The sequence below is a fragment of the Pongo abelii genome, chromosome 17, assembly GCF_028885655.2.
Source record: "Pongo abelii isolate AG06213 chromosome 17, NHGRI_mPonAbe1-v2.0_pri, whole genome shotgun sequence".
Taxonomy (NCBI): Eukaryota; Metazoa; Chordata; class Mammalia; order Primates; family Hominidae; genus Pongo; species Pongo abelii.
The window spans coordinates 26,219,156-26,241,998 of NC_072002.2; the positions used below are offsets into that span (position 1 = coordinate 26,219,156).

The window sequence follows — 22,843 nt, forward strand, 5'->3', positions numbered from 1 at the left end:
GGCATTCCAGAATGATGCAGTAGCTGCCCAGACCCCCACAAGGCAGGCACAGCTCCTTTTTGAGACCTCACTTAGCATTCAACACAGGCAACTCCTCCACCAGCAGGAGTCCCTGGACAAATTCTTTACTGTGAGATTAGCTAGAATTGATACATTCACACAGCCAGCAACATTTTTATAAATGAGCCATTTGTCGTTCTCCTCAATGTAACCTTCATTGTTACATCCAGAAAAGTTCTTTTCTAAAAACCATTATCCCCTACAGAGAATGGGCCACTGAAGACAGACCCTGAAAATATAATATATTAATATCATGGGAATTAGAGTTATTTACACACAGAAGTCCTCTGCCCTCTGGCCAAGAGTCTGCCCGGTGATCCTGTCCAGGAGGGCTCTGGGCTGGGGTCTCCACAAATGTCACTGAGAGCTTCCCAAGAATGAATGTGGATCCGGGAAAGAATAAATGAGGCACATATTTAATAAGCTGTAAACACAGTTATCAGCCCAAAGGCTTAGGAAACCAGGGCAAGTCTGATGAAAATCAGGTGGCCATTAGGGAAGAAACTTATTTGTGAGGTCCCAGGCTTAGTTATGCACTTTGCCAGGCCTGTGGCAAACTGCCGGCCATGGTTAACTCTGGGAAGTAGGATGGGGCAAGGAGAGTCCTTTCACCAAGCACCCATCTGCACATGTGAATTTTTACCTCATGGAGGGGCTACTTAAAGAGTGACAGAACAACTGCCACCACAAGTACACGGCAAAGATAAAATGCTTCTGATCTTAAGCTCTGGTCTGGTTCCTCTTACAGAAAGAGTAGCACGCCTTATAGGGGAGGCCTCCCAGTTGCAGGATAAACTGAAGAATGAATCACAGTATAACGTACAAGATTGAAATGTAAATACCATCTAGGCTCAAGATAACTTTCTTATTTAAAAAAAAAAAAAAAGTCAGGCAGATCACAGTTCTGATGTGAGGCCTCCTCTGGCAAGGGTGCTCTTTCTGGAAGTTTTTCATCTTGGGCAAGCAAAGGTGGGCAGCCTGCATGGCCAGAAAGGAAGACTGCTGGGGCCTGGGAGAGCCACAGCCCCAGAAGCCCAGGGAGCCAAGGGCTCTCTGTCTGCAGGAGAAAGGGTGACTTTTCAGGCAGCCCCTGAAGGCCCTAACACAGCACAGAAGCCCCGACAAGGAGCAGAGGTCCAGGGAAGTGGAGTCTACTCAGTCCTGAGGCTGGACTGGATGAGGCTCTTCAGTGGCCTGTAGCAGGTGAAGACTTAAATATGAAATACAATTCCTTCAGCTCTTGCTATGAATTTTATATTAAGTTCTTCACACTTTTTTTTTTTTTACTTAGTTGTTTTACTAAATGATAAAGAGAATTAGGTCACATCCCTGAATGAAAAAGTAACTTCTTTTTATATCGGTTAATCCAAGCAGGGAAAACAAGCTGTTGGCACCCCAGGGCCATCATTCCCACACCATTAATCACCTTGTGTGAAGTCGCTGGATTCCAGGAATTACTAATCAGCATGAAATGCATAAACAGCCTTAGGAATGCTGGCCTCAAATGCTTAACACAGTGGCGCGAGTCTTGGAGCTCAAGGAAAACTATACGATTCCCTCTTGCGTGTGCCCCTCTTGCGTGTGTGCAGCCTCTGCTCTTCAGGATGGCTGGGGAAACTGAAAGCATTCACTGTGGCTCTAGAGCACCCAGGTCATGACCGCGAGCTCCTGTGGCTGAAGACTGGGAAACAGGGAATGTCTGCGGAGCCAAATGTTTGCCAACCTGATGATTTGTTATGAGCCATCCCAAGGTTGATCAGTATATGCAGTTTTTTTTAAACCTCTGTGGCCATGATAAATGTTGCCATCTACTTGAGTTCAATTGTGAGAACGTTCCATACGTCACAAAGCAAAGACCAAGGCCTGAGGAATATTAGGACTGAGAACTTGTCCTTGGGAAAACGGCTTGGCTAGGTTTCCCATGCTACTAACCGCCTTGCGAGGTGCTCGGTGTTTCTGGAATGGCCCGGCTCTGTGCAGCTCTGTGAGACACGTACCCTGGCTCTTGCATCCCAGCTGCCTGGCTAATACTCATGCCAGTCACAGAGAGGCAAATCCTCTAACCGGGAATGTTCCCTCCCAGAGAACCAGCTGTCGTTACAGTAGAGCTCGTCCATCTTCTGTCCTTGGACAGAAACAGTGTTGTGCATGCAGTAGTGAGCTCCTTACTCACTACTGTGGACACTGGCCCACTTGGCAGATCTGGGTCTGAGTGTCTGGACCCCACCCCGCCACGTGCTTCTATTACACATGGCCCGCAGTGGAAGCTCACGGGTCCATCTCCACTTTCGTGGGTAATCGCTAAAAACTAGTGTTGGAAGAAGCAGGAGGCAAAGGGAAATGACATTAAAATATGCTGAATGTAAGGTTCCAGCTGAGTGACTTCACATTATTTTCCACCCTGACAGTAACATTTTTCATGACTGTTGTTTAGAAAACCAGATGTGCGAGGTTTTCTCCTTGTCCAGAGCATCTGCGTGAGTGCGTGGGAAACACGTTTTCTCAGATGTAGCAGGTTTGTGGCGAAGTGGGAACAGTGGCCATCAGTGGCAATAGTATGGGAGGTAAGCACAGATGCTTTATGGGATTGAACGACATTTCTTTTAAAAAAGTAAAATTAGTAGATTGTAAAGCATTATTTGCAAAGTAGCATTTTCATTTCTAACTAGATTATTGCTGGAAAACTCATTCCATGACCTAAATTCTCCCCACAGACACTGGCATAAAGGCATACCTTCTGATGGCCGTGAATAAAAGTTCCTTTGAAAGTATCATCTCCTCCTTGAGTCATGTTATCCAGGGAGAATGAAGTGGGGACGGTGCACATAGGAAACAGCTGTTTAGGTGTGAAAATCTGATTGTATAGAGAGGGAGCAGGGGGAACCCAAATTCCCCTCAGCCTGCACTCAGAAGGTTGCCGCCTGTCCTCATCTGGATCTGAGCCAGCGTTCTGGCGACAGCCCGCTCCCATTAGAGCTCCCAGCGGCTCTGGGCTCCGGGAGCCTGGGCCAGTTGTGGCGTCCAGTGCAGAGGGAGTGCCCCGGAGTGTCCATGGCTGAGAGGCTGGAGCCGCACCCATACGACTGCCGCACCCCGTGGCCACCTGGCCCTGCGCCCTCAGCCCAGAACGCAGGCCTCCTAGGGCAGGAGCATCCAGCTGCACTCCAGGAGCCTCCTGAGAAGCTTTATTATTATTAATACATAATAAAGTTGGGTTAGAGGGGACTCAGAAGCCTGGGAGCGAGACAGCATTAACACAGGGTCCTGCTCAGGAGCTCCTTACTCCAAACCCTCCATCACTGCCATTTCAGTATAAAAATGCAAGCAGTTTGGATGTTATCAGTAGTATCTTTTGCTTTATTAAGTAGAGTCTATTTCTGTGGTCTTTGGCAACAATAACAGCTACCTAATAACACTGAAGTCTCACCTCTCTTTATACATTAATTTTTTTCAAAGTGTCAGCAAATACTTTTATTTGGGAGCATTATGTTTCAAGTGGGCCAAAGAGAACTTGAAATATTTCGTCCATGTTGGATTTTTTTTTTAAACTTGTCCTTTGCTCCTTGTATGTTATGCTGCCAAACGAATGATGTTGCCAATGGCAGACCCTCTGAGGTAAATTCACTGGCCCCAGTACGGACACACACCATTGATCTGCCCTTACTACAGTCCTTATTTATATGGCAACTCAAATGAAAGAGTGGGCTGACATTAAGATGAAAAAGGCTTGATGAGGTGATTTCTAGGAAAAACCCAGCATCACAAATGACAACAGGTGACCGCAGTCAGGCAGTGGAATTTTCTGCTACCTGAACGCCAACATTGGAAACAAAACGATACAAATGCAGCTTAGGAGTCTCCTCTCCCTGGTGTGGGCAGGGCGATGGTCTCGGGTTGAGGTACCCACCTGCTTGTGGGGCTGTCCCCTGTCCGCAGTCTGCAGCCGCAAGCTGTGGTCTCCGATCTGCACCCGGGAGTGTGGGGAGTGCTCCCCCACTGGAAAGCCATAGCCTCGGTCACTGTCGTGGTCTGGGCCATCCGCCTGGTGACCCCCCTGGACTCCAAGTTCCCCGAACCCGGAGAGGGTCTCTGGATGCTCACCCTGAAACAGGCAGGAGGTGATGATCACAGCTTCAGCCAAATTCTTTTGCTGTACAGCCTGATTTTCACTGTTTGAGGATAACGATCTACTTTATGGATTATCAATGCCTATACTTCTCAGTCCTTACCCCTAAAATGCTCATTTTGGCCATTTCACTCATTGGCACTTGCTGCATTTAAAGAGCACAGGGTGGATGCTCAACTTATTAGAAGACATTAGGGAGAAATTTTAATTCTACTACTTTTAAATTAGTATTGCTAATAGCTATGGTTTTATAAGTTAAAGGAGGAGGAACTCCAGAGCACTGATCAACAGGAAACTTTAAAATGATTTCTAGGCTTTGCTTAATAATGGTTTTCTATGTCATAGATAGTTGGAAGCTGGTGGAATTAGTTTTTCAAGACTTTCTTCACTCTGAGGAAAGAGAATCACTGTATTTTCCCATTCCTAGGATGAGAACTTAAAATTACATACACTGTTCCTCACAGTGAAAACCAGACAAAAGGTCTTTGGGAGCTAAAAAGAAACCAACTATTCACAATGCCTCGAAGCAGCTGGCCAAGGAGCCGGGGTCAGGGATGTACAGAATACACAGAACACCAGTGGCTCCAGCCCCGGGTGCGCCAGGAAGCAAGGCCAGGAAGGAGCCTGCAGTGCAAACGGTCACTCTGACTTAATCAATACAAAAGCAAACAGAAGGCAAAGATCTCTGTTCTGTTTCTATTATAAACCTGGGAATTGAGGCATAACAGCAAGAACATATACAAATTCCAGAGGTGGCAAAGTGACTCAGCTGAAGCTTAGAAAAGATCCTTTTAAAACTGTGTGGGCAGGACGGGCTTTCACATCTAGGAACAAAGCTCAAATAGAAAGAAGAGCAAAAGTTTTAGAAACCAGCTTTTACAAACCAGCAAGGTTGAATGAGATGGTGCAGGACCTCAGGGTGATAACGTCAATGAATTTCATAAATGAGCAGCAAAGGAGACAGGAGCGGAACTTTGCTAAAGCATGGAGTTATGGACCAGGGCACTCTTAACACTAGGTCAGAGCATAGCACAGAATTCTTAGTTTCATATATAACTGGACAAGCTGCTGCCATTTCCATTTCTTGGACCAAAATTGATGAAATAATTTAAAATAATAATGACTTCACCACAATGCAAAATATCCATGTGGAAAACTGCAATTGTATCCCATGAATATGTACAAACAAAAAAAGAGAGAGTAGACATTGAGTAGGCAACCAACAGCACCTGCCTCTGCCAGTCCCTCACTCATGAACATCATGCAGGTTTCATAGGGAAGTCTGTGGTTTTCTTCATGTCATTCCTGCACTATTCTCAGTAAGTTTATGCCTAGCACTGCATACCTGCTCTTGCTACTGTAATGTTACTTCTGTTATATTTGCTTGTGTATAGGAAAATGATTGATGTTTCAGTCACCTGTGTTCAATTTTCTCTTATCTAAGTGTCTGTATGAATTGCTCTACATCTTTTTTTGCAGCAATATTAGATGTTAATCAAATATTGAGAAATAAAATAATAGAACATGACTGTGTGTAGGGTGGGTGGGGAGAAAGCAGTGTCTGGGGTCAAGAACAAAACATGCAAATAAAAGGAATTTGACAGTGGAGTTACCTCAGTGAACTCCTCTCCTTCCTCCTCCATCTGCTTCCCTTGCCGCCAGTGTTTCAGCAGCCACCTGAGTTTGACGTAGAAGAGGAAAATGTTCTGCTTCAAGGACCGGAGCTCCTGCTGCATCAGATTCTTCTCATCACTCCAGGTTCGCTCATGGAGGGTGTTTTGCAAAGCCAGGCTGTGCATTTCCAGTTCTTTCCACCTCAAGGCATAGAGGTGCTCCTCCTCCATCTTGAATGGAACAAAAGAGACACTGTGACAAGCGGCTAATCCAATCCGCCACCCAAACCAAACCAAGAGTCCCTGCAAACTGCCACTCAGTCTCTGTCATGCTGCATATGAGATGTGAAACACAGGAGCCCCCAGAAGTTTAGTTTAATAAAGGGCTTCAGACATCTCCTGTTTATAAAACCCCATGAGTCTTGTAATTCAGAATCAAGTGCTATTTCAAAATAAGGTATTATGATCATTTTTCATTGCCAAGTCTCTCATGGTGTTTTTAGATGTCTCTAAACTCCTTCAGGAAAACCGTGTCTTGGAAGCGCGGCTTACCACTGACTTGAATCCCATGTAAGCAGATTCCATTTCCCCTCTGTACATGAGCTGGGCACTCAAACTCACATTACAATTGTAAAGGAGAAAACAAGTGGAAATCCTTTCCCTCTACTTCCTGAGCCCCCTGACTCCCCACAGCCCCGCAGATGAGAACCCCAGCTGGTGGAGAGCACAGCAGGCTGGGTGGAAGGAATTCTTCTGAATATGCAGGCCTCAACTGCATACAACAGCCAGGAAACAGAAAAGTGAGTCTGATAGCCTATTTCCATGCTGAAAGACTTGACATTCCCATTAGATGTGCATCTCTCTTAGAAAAAGAAAAGTGTCACTGAGAAAGAAATATCTTGCATCTCCACATTAAATTCCTATTTTTTAAACACCCCCGGTATAGACACTTTTTTAAGCAACAACTATTGTGTATCAATACTAAAAAGCAAGAGTGAATAAAATATCACTTTGCACATAAGGCACAAGAATAACATCTATAAATATTTACAGTAGCTAAAGTGATACTATGGGATCAAAGCTTTGTGTTCCATAGGCCAATAAAAGGTTCGAATGCCAGCCTTAAGGTTATCAGCTGTCCTCTCTTAACACTCCCTCTTATGCCAAAAATCAAGTAAGGGATTTGTTTTTCTCCTTAAAGTACTAGATTAATTCTCAGAGGCCATGGGAATAGAACCACAGCTGCCTGAGGCCAATGTGCTAAAGGCCAGTGAAGAGTCAGAGGCAGCTCTGGAAAGGTCCGTAGATCTAGATCACGACTTGCGTGGCCGCTCACCTAATACCTGACCTTTATTGTAGTTTTGGCTGAACTAACAGAAAACAGGTGATCTTATTCATCATCTCAGCAGCCCTCAGCATTCCACCGATTCTCCCCTGTGGACACCAGGGCAGCCTAGCGTACCAGACACCCAGCATCTGCAATTTCCTATTGATAAATCAACGTGGTCTTTTTTTGGGTAGGGGAAGTGTATTTAACATTTCACACTGAAGATGTAACGGTCATGGGATCTTTTGCACCATCTGGTTTGAGTTAGGTACATGACAATAAAAGAGGCAGTTAATCTATAACAAAGATCAGTAATTAAAAAGAAGGGAGGTCTGGTCTCTGGTCTCTTAGTCGTTTACAGAACAAAAACAATGAGGAAGAGAGTTCATCTATAATCCAAGAAACAAAACTGCAAACATGTTCATGACTCAGCCTCCAGGACTTAACTTTGCCCTTGACATAACCAATTTAAAGAGTCCTGTAGTTTTATTTTCTTTTACATGTCTTAGCCAACTGACTCATGCTGGGCAAGCTTCACTGGCCTCAGGGGCAATGTGAAGATAACGTGAGACCCTTCCCCGCCTGGCTGTGGAGAGGCGCTGACACACCCAGACCCGCACCACGGGAGGCAGCATCAGCAGCACCGCGCCTAGGCCCTCCTGGAGCGCCTTCTTTTATCTCCCTCACATCTCCACTGCCCTTTCCAGCTCCTTCTGTTCCATGGCTCCATGAACTTCCTAATTCTCAAAGCTCAGTCTTCTGCCCCCTGGGTACCTTGGGGGACACTTTCCCTTCCCTTCTGAACAAGCCTGGAGGACATCTCCTACCATCCGAAGCCTCTTCCGCAATACTCCTTCATCATTAACCCACATACTAGAAACATGTGGGCCATGCACACTGTGCTAGCAGCATCTTCAGTGATAAACTCACTTTTCAAACAATTTTTGGTGCCATGCAAACATTTTTTAAATTACTTAGGAATCTATCTTTCAAGTAATATGGAATTATTCTCCTCTGATAATAAGATGTGCAACTTGACCCCTAAATGAAACACTTAAAAAGAGTCACACATGTAGTGGTAGAAGTTGGCAGAAAGTATTTAGATCTTGGCACTCGGCCCTGCCTTCCCTAAGCTGCAAGGTGCAGAGAAAGAGCTCACTCCCTTAATCAGTTTGTGACCCATTTAAATCACATGGCCTCAGTCAACATGGGGGCTTATGTGTAGCACACATTCCTTGCCAAAATAAGTTCTTAGATACACCAGGACCTTATTTGGATAGGATATGCATTTTAAAACACCAACGTGCTCTATTCAAGATCAACTGCTTTGCTTTGTTTCGTTTTAAAGACACAGCTATCTTTCAAGAACAAATACACGGGGGAAGAGCAGCTGCAGCAATTCTGAACCTAGATATCTGTTCACAACTTAATTAGATTTGGGGTGGCCGGGATTGGGCCGTTCTCATGGATGTCCAGGGCGATGAGTGCCCACATCTGCAAATCCCTTCTACTCGGAACTCTGGGGAAGGATTTGCAGATAAAAGATAATTAGCCAGTACCAGGTTATTCGAGAGTAACAGAGGTTAATCAGGCCACAGCTCAAGTTGTGGCAGTTTTCTGAAGGCAATGGTTTAGGGTGAGGTTGCTGATTTTTCTATCAGAAAATTCACCCAACATCAGCAGAGGTGACAGACACACTTTTCTGTCCAGTTGCATTTAGGCCCTTACTTGATGTTAGGCTGGTATTGCTGCAGGAAAGTTTAGATTAGGTATGAGGAAGACCTTGCTGAGACCACAGTGTAGATGCTGAAAAGCATGTGCCAGAGCAGAAAGGTAGAGTTATCTTTAGGGGTGTCTGAGAGGGGACAGCTCGACTGGGTGACCTTTCCATAGGTGCCTGGGAGTCTAGCAGCCTGTACGCAACATACAGCCTTCTTTGAAAATGCATCGTGGCATTTCTCCTTTGGGGCTGTGCAGTTCACAAAGCGGTTGTGCTGAATCCGTGTTAAATATTTACCTTATGGATCTTGTTTGTAAATGTCTCTGTCTCCTCTTGATGCAGTCTGGCCGCCTGTATGAGCTGACCCTGTAGCTCCTCTATGGATACACTCTGCTCAGGTAAAACGGGGGGGCCCCTGAGCTGATCGGTGGGATAAAGGAAGGGGTTTAGTGGAAATGAGAACTCTGCCTGAGGTGACGACGCAGGACAGACATCTGCAGAAGCTGGGGACACACACGGAGCGACACAGCATGTGTGGGCGCTGCAGCAGTGGAGTGACTGTGGCAGCTCCGCTGGGGCTTCCCTCTAAACTCCACAGCTCCCTGCGTTACCTGGGGAGGGACAGTTCCACCTGCCCTGCATCTCTTACCCAGGAGGGGAGTGGGCAGCTTCACCCACCACCGTAACCACAAACCAGACTGAGAAGGAAGCCAAAGTACACCAGGTGTCCTTGCTCCCACAGTGGCTTCTGGACGCCGGGATGGTCAGAGCTGACTATGACCGAGGCAAGCATGACCACCTATTACACGTCAGCCTCTTGGATTCCCTAAGTCATGGGGTCTTTCTGTGTTGCATAATTAATTTTTTCATATGCTTTATTAGAGTTTTTCCTTCTCAACCGAGGGTGTCTTTATCGAGGTGGTCTGACCCTGATGCTCAGGGCAATAGGGTGGGGGTTCATCAATGAGCAGAGATGCACGGCTTCAGGCCTCCCAGTGGCACATGTTGTCTAAGGGGAATCACACAAAGATGTACTTACTACATTTAAAGACAGGTGGTGGAATCTGTATCATGATTTTTATTGGTAAAGTCTACCTTTTATGTTCTAATGCCATGATAGAGGAGTCAGGCACATGAAATGTGCTTTTTAGGGATGGAAACACTGTTATGCTAAAAATCTCAGGCATCATCAAAATGTAAGCATGACATTTTACCCACTGGATTATGCTACTTGAAGACAGGTGATTTATACAACTGGGAATTAGAGTAGATTGTTGCAATAAAATACGTGCTGTTTCACTGGTTCATTCTGAGTCCCTTTAACTCATCTACTACTTCTTCCTGAGGATACTGTTTGCTCCTACTAATCGGTACCTTGGTAGTCAAGAGTGAAGATCATACCCCAAGAACAGAAAATGCAAAAAATAAAAGAGCAGAGCACTTCCCTTAGCACTGGGGATATGAGAAAGGGGTATTAAGGAAAGAAGAACGGAGACAGAAAATCAGACACTGGGGATTCACCAAGTTCGGCATAAAATTTTGAAAGCTAGAGATTTAAACATCCTATTTTCAAAAAGCTCAGTAACTTCTGAGAGCATTAAATGCTTCTTTGCTAGTTGTTCAAGACTATTATAGTCTCTTATACATATTAAGCATTGTTTGGGGTTCTCTGAAAAGATGCATTTCCCTACATGTTGAATTGACCTCAATGACTAATTTTGCATTTCTAAAAGTTCTATTATTTAGAAAATGTGTGGTCTTTTATGATGGTGACATACTCTTCTCCTGTTTGCTTGCCTTTAATAACTGTGAACACACTTATCTGATAGCGTCCATCTGATAATTCTATTATCTGCAGTCTTAGGGTTGAATCCTGCTATTTGCCGTGTCTGCCAACTCGTGTCCCTGCTGGACGTTACTGGTTTGTGTGACTTCATCTCCCAGGGGCACTTACCTATGGATCTAGTATGGATCTGGGTGGAGGATGTGCCTCCAGATTGGTTTCCTGTTTTCTGGGGCTAGCAATATAACATAAATCCCTTTCTTTGGGGATTCCCAGACCAAACTGGTAACATCAATTCAAAGCCTGACCCTGGGTGAGGCCAGCTCTAGCCCTCCCTCTCCTGATCCAGAGCTCTTGCTGGGGAAGCAAGTATCTGCACTGCATCCCCGCCTCCCTGCCCTGGGGCCAGCAGGCAGATGCTTCTCTTGTTTGTTCATTTCCTTTCTTTCCCTGCAATGTCGGGCCCAGGCCCCATCTCCTGTTCCCTTGGAGCTGCTGAAACCCAAGGCTCCCAGTTACCAGTTCTGGCAACAATCTCTCTAATCCACCAACCCAAGGGCCACAGAGATCTCTCTAGTTCTCAATTCTTGTTCGTTTTTGTTTTGAGACAGGGTCTCGCTCTGTCACCCAGACTGGAGTACAGTGGCATGGTGTCGGCTCACTGCAACCTCCACCTCCCGGGTTCAAGCGATTCTCCTGCCTCAGCCTCCGGAGCAGCTGGGATTACAGGTACCCACCATGACACCCAGCTAATTTTTGTATTTTTAGTAGAGATAGGGTTTCACCATGTTGGTCAGGCTGGTCTCGAACTCCTGATCTCAAGTGATCCGCCCGCCTCAGCCTCCCAAAGTGCTGAGATTACAAGCATGAGCCACCGTGCCTGGCCTTCTGGGTCTCAATTCTAAAATCAATTCCAACTCTTAAAGATTCCCCTAAATTTCCTGGGAATTCAGCAATCTATTTAAGAGGATACTTTGTATTTTATGCAGTGTTTTATTCAATATTTATTGAGCACCTCCAGTGCTAGACACCATCTAAAGCGTGGGGGATAGAGCAGTAAACACAGCGGCCACACCTGCCCTTGGGGCTTCCCTCCTGTCTCAGGTGTTCTGTGCAGGACTGTTTCCAGGTCACCTAGGCTGCTCTCCTGCCAGCTTTACTTTCCAGCTACACATTACTCTATAAACTCAAAATGTAAAAATCCTCCTTATTTAATGCATTAGGTGCTAGCCAAAAGCTTTATTAGGTGTAAAAACAGACATCCTAATCAAGCTTATTTAAGAAAAGCAAAGATCTATTAGTTTAGTTTCTATACGTTGCATGAACTATTTAGTTTGGTTTTAATTTTAATAAATAATATATATGTTAAGAAACCATATTTATCTGAAACAATATATGAAGCTCATACTTCAGTGTCATTGGATTTAAAACGTGCTCTTTTGTTTGAACCACACCTTTGAAGAGTCACAGAAAGGGAGGTCCTTGAGTCTGTTCATTGGAGAAGTCGGACTCACCTACGATGGCTCCACTGTTGTCTCTGGAGACTGTTGCCTGCTCAACAGCAGACACGTTTAGATCCTCCTGATCTATTAGAAGTTTCATTTTCCTTTATTGTCCATTTTTGCTAATGCAATATTAAAACTCCCACGGACAACTGCCCCTAGCCGGGATGCCAACGTCACTCCAGTGTTACAAAAAACAACATACAAATGTGCTATGGCAAAAGGTTCAGCCTAGAATTACTCTACTGCCACACAACTGCATACAACCACATACATTTGGAGAAAAGTTTCACATGACACATAAATGTCTTCTAAAAAAATAAATATTTCCCTTTACCACCCAATCCCCAAAGGTTTGATTCTAAAAAAACCCTTTTTTTGTTCACTTACCTAGGATTCTGATTATACATCAAATTCATTTTGATCTCCCTATTAAAGCAGCTTATCTAAACCAACACCACCCTCACTTGTTTCCGAGGCTGCTGAGACACTAGTCTTGACAATTGTAACCATTCTCCCCACGTCAGTGTTCTGGAACTCCCATCCATGTCTTCACCAATAGAGCTGCATCCCACACTGATTGACAAAGGCTAACTTCCCCACCTCCAGAGAAAGTGGCTTACAAATTACTTCCCACACTTAAGATAACTTCACAATCTCAAACACAAACAGAAAAGGAAGGCTCTTCATGGCCATCACTAGAGTGCCTAGCAATGCTACTCCTCTGTTAGGACAATTCCATCACCACGATCATGGCTTCATTTTCTGGAGGGTTCCATTTTGTCCTGGCTAGTTTTGCAACCACTTATTTCAAAAGCAGTACAGGAGGCCAACACATGTGTGCAAATACTTGGCATAAAAACCCCACGTAACTTCCTTGTGGCTGGCATTTCACAGCCGAGGCACGTGGGATTGTGAGTGCTTTCTGTGCTTCCTTGATTGAAGGATAAAAGCAGGCACTGAGGAGAAGAGCTCTTTGAGATTTCTGACCCAGAAACTCAATCCTCTGGGCATAGGCCTGGTCTCCTTTGTATCTGAAATCTGACCAGCATCCGTGCATGGCTACTTCTCATTCAGGACTATTTTTAAGGTGCCTCGCACATTCCAAACCATTCTACACACCACTCTCTCTTAACAAATGCGAATGTCTCACGTTTGATGGGAACCCCAGGGAGCGCCATCAGTCAGGGAAGAGTCCAGTGCACAGTGTGAGCACCTCGCTAATACCTCCTGAGAAGAGCAGGCAGCAGAAACACTCGTCCTGAAGTGTGTTTTTTTTTAGCAGTTCATTTTTGCATGGTTGCATTGATGTGTCAGTGGGTGTCCGTGGGTTCTGACTTCAGCTTGCTCTGGCTGTGGCTGTTTATAAGAATGCTGGCCTTGGAGAGGCCGCCCCTTTCCCAGGTTTAGTGAATGGTGGCGTCTGAGCAGCAGGGCTCCTCCACTGCCCAGATTTGCAATCTGCTAAAATGTGTCATGTGTAAGAATGCACTTCTTTTTCTCCTCTTTATTGTTACAACTGCTGTTGCTGGTACAACTATGAGTAGTAGTCACAGTTTTGGTCGGGCCAAAATGCCTCAATCTTTCAAAATAATAACTTATCTTCTTTCCTCTTTCCCCAAATATAAAAATCCATAAGGCAGAAGACAGAGAGGCATTTTATAAGTGCAGCTTGAGGAACAAATCCTTTTTCTGCTTAAATTTGGAAAGTTTATTCTTCGATGTGGCTGATACTAGGTGTGCTATTGGGCCCCCTCCCACACCCCTGAGGAGCTACGGGCAGAGAGCTAAAGGGGATCCACACAGGTACAGTCGTGGTTGGCCTGAGGGCAAAATTGGTGGTTATTTCAAGGGAAATGTAGAAGGGAGCAAAGAAAGCTGCCGGCAGGACCTCCGGCTCCAGCCCTGCCTCAGTCTGCATGAAGGCGTCCATGTTGTCTTTCCCCCAGTTACTCTGGCGGGGTCTGCGTGAGTCTCTGGCCGGGCTGCTGGGCTGACTTATGGGAGCTTTGTGTACTGTTTCCATTAGAGCCTCATGGGAAAGCAATTGTTGGCAGCAAATTCAGGGATATTCTCATTAAAAGGCTTTTAAGAGTTCTGCTCCCCAGAATTATCCATTGTACAATTCTTTAACACAATGTCATATTCAAAGACCAAGCTAACAAGGCTGTCAGAGTGACATTCACACCAGGGACAGGGCGGCCTCTCCCGACCCAGGCTCTGCGACAGATCCACATCCAGCTTCTCTAATAAAAGGAAACACTGTGGAGATTCAAAGTGGCTCCAGAACATGCCTTATTAAAAAATAAAATAAAATAGGATGTGTTTGCAACATAATTGAGTTTTCTCTTCTGTGTGAAATGTCTTTGTGAATAAAAAACATCAGAATGAGGGATGTTTGTTTAAAACTCCTGATTCACACTGCTTCCCCTTCTAGGAAATGATGCTCCCTAGACCTGGCCTTTCACTATGGAGATTTTTAGCTTTCTTGTTAAAATATACAAAATTAAAAGAAGCTAGATGGATGTTTAAAAAAGGTGCCATTCCATGGCAAGACAGCGTCTGTACAATTAGTCGTTAGAGTGACTCTTCGGAAACACACCCAGGGGTCAGTGCAGAGCCCTCCCACCACTACAGATCAGGCCCCTCCGGGGACGTGCTGGGGAGCGGGGGCTGCAGCTGGCTGGAGGCTGTTCTAGACCCAGTTCTGCCACCAACCAGGAGGAGGGTTTACTGGCAAGCCGCTTCACTTCTTGGGCCTCATTTTTCTCATCCGCAGAATGACAGACTTCATCTGAAGACCTGCTGTTCCCTTCTGAGTTGAGTTGTTTGGAGATCCTGTGCTCCCAAACGGCACCAGCTCACTCTGCTAATCTACTTCTTGTGAAGCTTTATTGTTCCTCTGTATTTGGTTTGCTTCAACTAAGTATGCTTCTCTCTCCCAAATCACTCCCAGTTTCTGAAGCTATGTGATGCATTCATGATGGTGACAACTTATCACTGCTCCAGGTTACACAATAAGGACCTAGGAAGAATCCAGGAGGAGAGCTCTCTGACACAGGCTCTAACTGCACACAGCTATGTGTGACACACCTTGAAGGACGGAACACTCGGGAAAGGAGATGCAGTTCCTGTAAAACCAGCCATCAAAGGGAAGGGGGCCGCCCTGTGTAGCCAGAGCTGTGGTTCCAGAAACAGCCCATGGCAAAGAAGAAAGAGCTACAGTGGGAAGGGAAAACCGGGCCCCTGACTAGGGGAGCTGTGACATGCTTTCCCCCTTGACAGTCCCCAATGGCAGGACATGGCATTCTCTCGTTATTATTAATCATACTTTACACTGACACAGCATTTGGACTTTAAAAGGTGCTTCCTCATTCAACAGCTCCTCGAGAATCCCCTCTTTCTGTCCCGGGTAGGGTGGCCCGCGTCTAAGAGCTTTCACTCTTCCAGGCTGCTGACAACAGTTCCAACCATGGTCCCTGTGGTGGCTGGAGCCTTGTGTACACCGGGTTACTGTGGTGACAGAGACTTCTAAGGGTGCCCACAGGTCAGGAGTGAGCCCCCCTGATTCTACCAACCGGCCAGCAGTGTCACTCGAGACCACGGGATGGTCACACGAGACACAGGCAACAAAGAGCTGAAAAGGGGAACTCTAAGGGGAGTTTCCTCCAGAGCAGGGAAGCCCGTGCTGGGTTTTCATCCCTTCTTTCTCTGGACAAGAAGCCACTGCGCACTCACCAATCAGCCTACTTCCAGGTGCTCCCAGTCTGCGGAAACAGGAGGTGGACAGCGCCTGCAGTGAGCTGTCCCTCTGTCTGACAAGCACAGCAGTTCACCGCAGGCACCTGCGCACACCTGCCTGTCCCAGTGCCACAAAATGGGTTTGCTACCAAGTGAGTTCCGCCTAGTTCCACCTTCTCCTGCCATGTTCCCTCAGGGCCTCATTCGGGACAGAAAACGTCACACAGCCAGCCACACAGAAAAAGGAGCGGGGGGGGGGGGGGGCGGTGCGGGGGGGATTGCTTGCCCACGCTGACCTCCAGGCTGAAGCAGGTCTGGCCTCCCAGCCCGTGGCTCCCGGCGTCCCCATCTGCGCGGCGGTGCAGCTCCCGCGCAGCTCGGAGGCGCAGGCTCTCCCGCTCGTCCCCTCGGGCCGGCCCGAGCTGCCACTCCAGCTGCTCTTTCAGTCTGGACTGTTAGGTGCACGGGAGGAATTTGTTGTTGTTGTTTTTTAAAATTTAAAAAAAAAAAAAAAAAAAAAAGGACAAGGGTGGAGGCAGGGAGGGGGGATAAAGAAAACAAAAATGGACAAGGGAGACGACTGAGAAAACGACCAAAGAACAGCATGAATAGAAACATAGGCTTAAAGACAGTGGTGTAAGAAAGTGAAGAAAACAGACCCGAGATGAGAATGAGCAAAGGGGCGGGTGGAAACATCTGAAAAGCACAAAGAGAAAGTGGGGGTGCAAAACACTGGTTACGGGGCACATGCGATGGCGATGCGTGAATCCAGAACTCAACTGCAAGCACGCTACCCATGAAGGAAACGGAAAACGAGGCTCTTCCTTCCTTACTTGTGGGTCGAGCAGCCAAAGCCACAGTCCAGGGCGGCAGCTGGGCCATGCACTCAGGCGAGGCTAGGACAGCAGTCCTCGGAGGCCCTCCGCGCCCTCCCCAGCGGCGGCAGGGCGGCAGGAGCCAGCAGAGCTTTTCCACCAAAACCATCCTTCTCAGCACCGTGCTCCTCGCCCGCTTTGACTGATCCTCCAGGGGGAGTGGGGGCCTGGGCTGCCTAGGGCCTTGGACTGCACTGTGTCCCTTGAAACACACCCAGGAAGGGACGTGCTCGTTAGCGAGTCTGCTAATTATCCTGACTGTAACATGCGTTTGTCTTAGCCTCCTCACGGCTTCTTCAGCGGGTGGCTGGTTGGTTGAGATACAAAGAGAGGAGCAAGGCCGGCCTGCGTCGAGCCCTATCGCTTCCACTGGGCTTAGCCTCGTGTCTGGGAGGGCCTCTAAACCATGAGCCGCGGCGCAGGTAAAAATAAGACAGGAGAAAGGAAAAAGAAACAAGGCAATACAAGAGAGCTTAAAAAAAAAAAAAAACAAAAAAAAAAAAAACAAAAACGGAGCCCAACCAAGAGAGAGGATCCGGTTGCCCCGGAGGCTTTAGTACAATGCAGGTTTGAAATCATAACCAAGCAGCCGTGAGCAGCGTGAGCCCGAGTGCAGCAATGCCAGCGAGAAGGAGGAAGAGCAAGGCGGAGCAGGGAGGCGAAGCCACGAGCCCCCTTACCTGCAAGTCTGGGCCCAGCTCCTTCCCCAGGTTCCCGATGGGGGAGTCCCGGGACACGGAAGTCACAGTGGAGAGGAAGCTAGAGGACTCTGTGAGGTGGGGCAAGGGGGATAGGCCATCCCCAATGCGGTTCACCTGCTCCAGGAAGGCCTGCAGCTCTTTCTTGAAAGCCTTCATCTTGGCGTTGATGTTCCCCAGCAGGTGGGGCTCCTGCTGGTCCCCCTCACCCCGCTCCTCTTCGCCCTGGAGGCCAGGCCCTGGCAAGGGCGCACCATCCCGCAGCCCTGCATCATGGAGGAAGCTGTCAGTGTCCGTGATGAGGCGCTCCACCGTCCGCTCTAGCCGCTGGGCCTCGTGTTTTAGGGTCACTAGGCACTCAGAGTCCTCCCGGGCCTTCAGGAGCTCCGTGGGGCACGGCTCGCTGGCCTCCGATGGCTTCCCGCTCCCGAAGCCCGACGTCTTCTCAAACATCTCCTCCGAGTCACTCTCCCCACCAACAGGCCCTTCCCGCTTGGGCTGGGGCAGGCGGCTCTCCTCCCCATCACTCTCCTTCTTGCCTGCATCACTCTCGGCATCGCTGTCCCGGGGACTGGGGGCACGCAGCCCCAGGTGGGCTGCTAGGTCGCAGCGCTGGATGTTGGACAGCAGCGCGTGGTTCTCGTGCTGCAGTTTGAGCACCTTGCCACTGAGCTCGCTGATCTGCAGCCTGGCTGACTTCAGCTCCTCCTGCAGGGGGGCCCCACCCCCGGCACCAGGACTTGCACCCTCCCCGAGCCAGCCCGGCTCCCGGGGAGGCTCAAACTTAAACTTGCTGAGCTCGTGGGTCAGCTGCCGGTTGTGGTCTTCGATCTCGGAGATGGACCTCCGGAGCAACTCCGCTTCCTCTTCCACAAACTGCAGGTGGCGGCGGAGCTCGGTGGAGGACTCCAGGGAGTCACCGAAGGGTGAGGTAGGAATGCTGGGTGCGTGGTCCCGACCCGGGCCCTCCCGCTCCTGCTGGCCCCGCATGTCCTCCATCTCTGCCTTGAGGCCACGGTTCTCCACCTCCAGCTCCACGATCTTCCGGCCCAAGATGTTGGCTTCCTCCTCCACCAGCTTCAGCCGCAACTTCAGCTCGGCCTCCCGGGTGCTGGGGGGCCCGCCTGCTTCCCCTGTGGGCAGGGGACTGTCCACATCCCCATAGAGGGACTTGTACTTCTGGAGCTCCTGCTCCAGCTCGTCCTTCTCCCTTCCTAGCTTGGCCATCTTTTTGCGCATCAGGAAGGCTTCCTCTTTGGCAAACTGGAGCTGGCACCTCAAATCGGCACTGTCATCCTGCCAGGAGAGAACAGCCCGGGAGAAGGGTTATTTGAAAATACCAAATGTTCGTGTTTTTCATGATTCCCCTCACACCTCGCCCCCAACGCACACAAACATCAAACACCGATCTTCCCGTCGGTGCCGTTGAGTTACATAGAGAAAGAGCCAAGACAAAGCAGAGGTGGGCCCGGGGGCTTTGTGGAGGGGGCCTGTGAAAGGCCTACAGTTTGTTGCTTTGCCACAGAAACAAAAGAAACCAAAAAAAATTAGTTTGGAAAAAAAAAAGTGCACATGGAAACCATCATATAAGTTATGAGCAAAGAAGGGAAGACGAAATGAGGCCCAAAACCCAGCGGGAATGTGCAACCCCTCCTTGCTCTCTGGATCCCACTTGGTTACTCACCAGCACCAGTGAGAGACAGCAGGACCCCTCACCAAGGTCTGGTGCAGGCAGACAGGGTTCCACCCTGCTGCACTCAACCACCTCCAACGTGCAGACCTCCCTCTTTCAAAGTGGCCCGCAATCCACGAGGTCTGACCAGGATGGGGAAGTCAGGCCCTCCCAAATGAGAGCTCAGCTTTCCCCTGGTTTCCTAAGGTACCTGAGACAGGGCAATTCGCTTCTCCCCATCCCGGTCTCCCCAGCCCTAATGTCCCACAAGAATGACATGACAAAAACATGAGGTATGAGCATCAGGGTGTTTGGAAGTCCAGGCACGTGCTGAGTCAATACCGAGCTCTGGGTACACACTGGGTACTGCAGACCCAGACACCTGAGCTCCTTGCAGCCTCTTGCCATGCAAGTGCAACTTCAGAGCCTTTACTTATGTTCCTTTCCCTTTAGTTGCTATAACACAGCAGGAAATTAAACTCAGAGACCCAAGGCAAGGAGTTAAGTGTTGGGAGTCAAGTGTATCAAAACCTGAGAAGTGTCCTCATAGGGCTTCCAGAGGGTTCTGGAGGATCCTCAAAGCTGACTCTGCTGTTCACAGCCTGCAATGCTTGGCTGAGGTCAAAACAGCACTTTTTGGATCCAGTGGAAAGTCAACTCTGCTTTGCAGGGCTGGTCTCCTTGTTTTGAAGCCAGATGAACTCCCCGTTTTGGTTTTGCAAAAACGTTTTACTGTTCACATTCAGCAGATGGGAAAAATAACCGATTTCACAAATCACTCCTCTTTGATCAGCCATCAAAAGTTTCAAAAGGCTTCAGCAAAGGTTTCCCCCATCACACAGAGAAACTGTCAACAACAGCTCTGCGGGAGTCAAATCCCACAGCCCTCGTGGAGGAAAAGGCTTCAAACTGCTCTCCAGGCCTGTCGCCCCTTCTCTGGAACAAGTCAGCCCCCGGGGGAGAATTAACTCCTTCGGATTGTCAGGTGCGCTCACAATGCAGCTTTTACACTCAGAGAGCATGGCTCGTTCTCTGCCGCAGTCTGGTCGCACACTCATCATGTGGCAGAAAGAGAAATGCCTCCCTCGGCGCCTCCCAACTTTCTTCCTTCCACTCTGCCTGGTCCCTCCTTGCTCACCACAAACCCCATGGAAAGGGGGAAAACGATATGACCAAGAAGGCTCAGCCCAACACCTACGACCAAATGTGCAGCCACTGCCACAGGGAAAGCTTGCCCTGGCGCTATCTGTGCGCCCTCGGGAGGATGACACGCCCACTGTCATCTCTTAGCTGAAGACAAAACCAGGCCTGCTGGACTTGGGGTCAAACATGCTGCCCGGAGTCCTAGCTTTGCCCCTCCTACTGTCTAAGGGACCTGGGCTCATGACTGAGCCCCGGTGAACCTGTTTCTTTGTATCTAAAGCAGGAATGCTCACTTAACCACAACATCGTTGTGAGGGTCAAATGAAATAATGGTCTGTATATGATAAATCATAAACCTAAAAAGTGTATTTATTACATATAAACTGGTTTGTATATGATAAATCACCATGCTCTAGCTCCCTGAAATTAATTTTCTTATTTGTCTGAAACACAATTAGTATTGGGTAAAGGAGCCGGTAAAGAGTTTTTCTCCTTCTTTGCACGTTAGGAGAGTAACATATAAATGTCACATCGTCTTTGAGTTCTGAGAACTTATCACATGAAGGATTTGGTTGGGTTTGGGTTAGGTAGACATAAAAAGCAATCCTGTGACTAACCTGAAGTAAGGCCGTCTGCCCTACTCACAACTACTGAGGCAAATGGGCTATGCTATCATCGCTGCTGGGGTAATGACGTATTTTTTGAAAGAACCTACACACAATACATGGGCTGTAAAAGGCATACGTTGTATTTAATACTAATACTAGAGGAAAAGCATGCTTGTTTATCTGTTCATTCTTTTTTTTTGAGATGGAGTCTTGCTCTGGAGTCTGCACTCTGGCTGGAGTGCAATGGCGCAATCTTGGCTCACTGTAACCGCTGCCTCCTAGGTTCAAGCAATTCTCCTGCCCTCTGCCTCTGCCTCCCGAGTAGCTGGGACTACAGGAGCGTGCCACCATGCCCAGCTAATTTTTGTATTTTTGGTAGAGATGAGGTTTCGCTATGTTGGCCAGGCTGGCCTCAAACTCCTGACCTCAGGTGATCCACCACCTCAGCCTCCCAAAGTGCTGGGATTACAGGTATGAGCCACCACACCTGGCCTTGTTCATTCATTCTTTCAGGAAATATTTATTAAGTACCTACTATGTACCAGAAGTTGGCATGTTACTTTTAAACAACCCCAGCTTCTTAGAACTTTCAAAAGTAGAGCAAACACAAGCATCTTTTCAATTTTTGTTAAACACAGATTTGTAAGAAATCCAAATACATAGACAGGTCTTTGTTGTTCCCATGAAGAAATGGAGTTTAAGCTAAAATACCTATCAATGGAAATGGATTGTAAATACTTAAAAGCTTGGGACCAGAAAACAGGGGAGTGCCCTCAGCCCCATGCCCCATTGTTAACTTGAGAGCCAGTGTCTGTCCATTGTCAAAAATCATCTAAATGATCCCATCTCCACCTCTAAAGCAGAGAAATCCATAGCAGCAGAGATCACAGAGGGCAGCATTGTCCAGCTGCAAGGAAACTCAGCCCCACTCTCCACCCTTCTTGAGCCTGGGACTCGAGACTGGGCTGGACAAAGTGGGGGCAGGGCCGCCTGCTGTGACCAGCATCCGTGGAAACTTGCAGCTGGTGAGGCCTTGATGTGGTGGAGCCAGTCCAGGAGGTGCAGGCGAGGGGCAGAGTTGCCTGCATGGTGCGGGAAGCTTTTGGCTCAAACAGGCGTGTGGACCAGGGACTCAGGCAATTCCACTCTGCCTGGTCCCTCCTTGCTCACCACAAACCCCACGGAAGGGGAAAAATGATATAACAAGGAAGGCTCAGGGAAGTACCTATGACCAACTCCTGGGAGTCTTCCCCAACAAGTTGAACTGAAAAATTGGGGAAGGAGGTAAGATCTCTGAAGGGTCCTGAAACATGCTGAAGGTTATACGTGTTTATCTGTACCCCCTCATGCAGGCAGAAGGTCCCCACAGAGCCCTCAAATCACCTTGATTTCTGGAAACCTTCAACCTCACACCATTCCCCTCTGTCCACCGTCCACTACAAATCTATCATAGAACAATTCTCCTCCATCTCCATGAACCTAAACCCAGGTCAGTTAAAGCAGCAAGATCCTATGACATACTCTAACAAATGTCAATTTGTAGATTACCTGAGGATTGATACAATGTCCAAAACGTCTTCTCCTTCCTTAAAGAAAAAAGCTGTCAGCATGACAGCATGCTGTCATTTCTACTTAACAACCACATATGCACTATGAGGCCTGCCACCAAGACTAAAGCAGGGTTTGAAAGAAAGACTGTTCTGGAAGTCATGGGAGAGTGTGTATTAAATGAAGGAGTCAGACGTCTTCCGTGAGGTCGAGGCAGCTGGAGCAGGGCCCGCTGCACCTGCTGGGTGTTGTGTGCAAGAAAGGGGCGGCCTGAGGGAAGCTGAGCTCGGCCTGTTCTGAGTAGGGGAAGCCACTCCTTCTCATAAGATGGGGAATCACAGCTTCAGCTCAGGCAGTGGGAGGCTGGATGCCCATCTTATCTTGTAACCGTAGACTTCTTAAAACTCTGCCAAGAGTCTAGCGGAGG

At 47.9% G+C, this 22,843-nt stretch overlaps 1 protein-coding gene across 9 annotated transcripts in view; it reads right to left on the minus strand.

The window, feature by feature from the left end:
- Positions 1–22,843, minus strand: part of MTCL1 (microtubule crosslinking factor 1) — a 138,279-nt gene that overhangs the window by 30,205 nt on the left and 85,231 nt on the right. For 5 of the 9 annotated variants that reach the window (XM_024235856.3, XM_024235855.3, XM_024235858.3 and 2 more), the window contains exons 5-9: positions 17,428–18,741; positions 16,169–16,324; positions 9,144–9,266; positions 5,800–6,030; positions 3,968–4,162 (exon numbers count right to left, since the gene is read on the minus strand). In XM_024235856.3, the coding sequence (XP_024091624.2) occupies positions 3,968–4,162; positions 5,800–6,030; positions 9,144–9,266; positions 16,169–16,324; positions 17,428–18,741 (2,019 nt within the window). The remainder of the gene's footprint in view (positions 1–3,967; positions 4,163–5,799; positions 6,031–9,143; positions 9,267–16,168; positions 16,325–17,427; positions 18,742–22,843) is intronic. The other 4 variants (XM_063716846.1, XM_024235854.3, XM_054537665.2 and 1 more) reach the window with 2 other exon arrangements.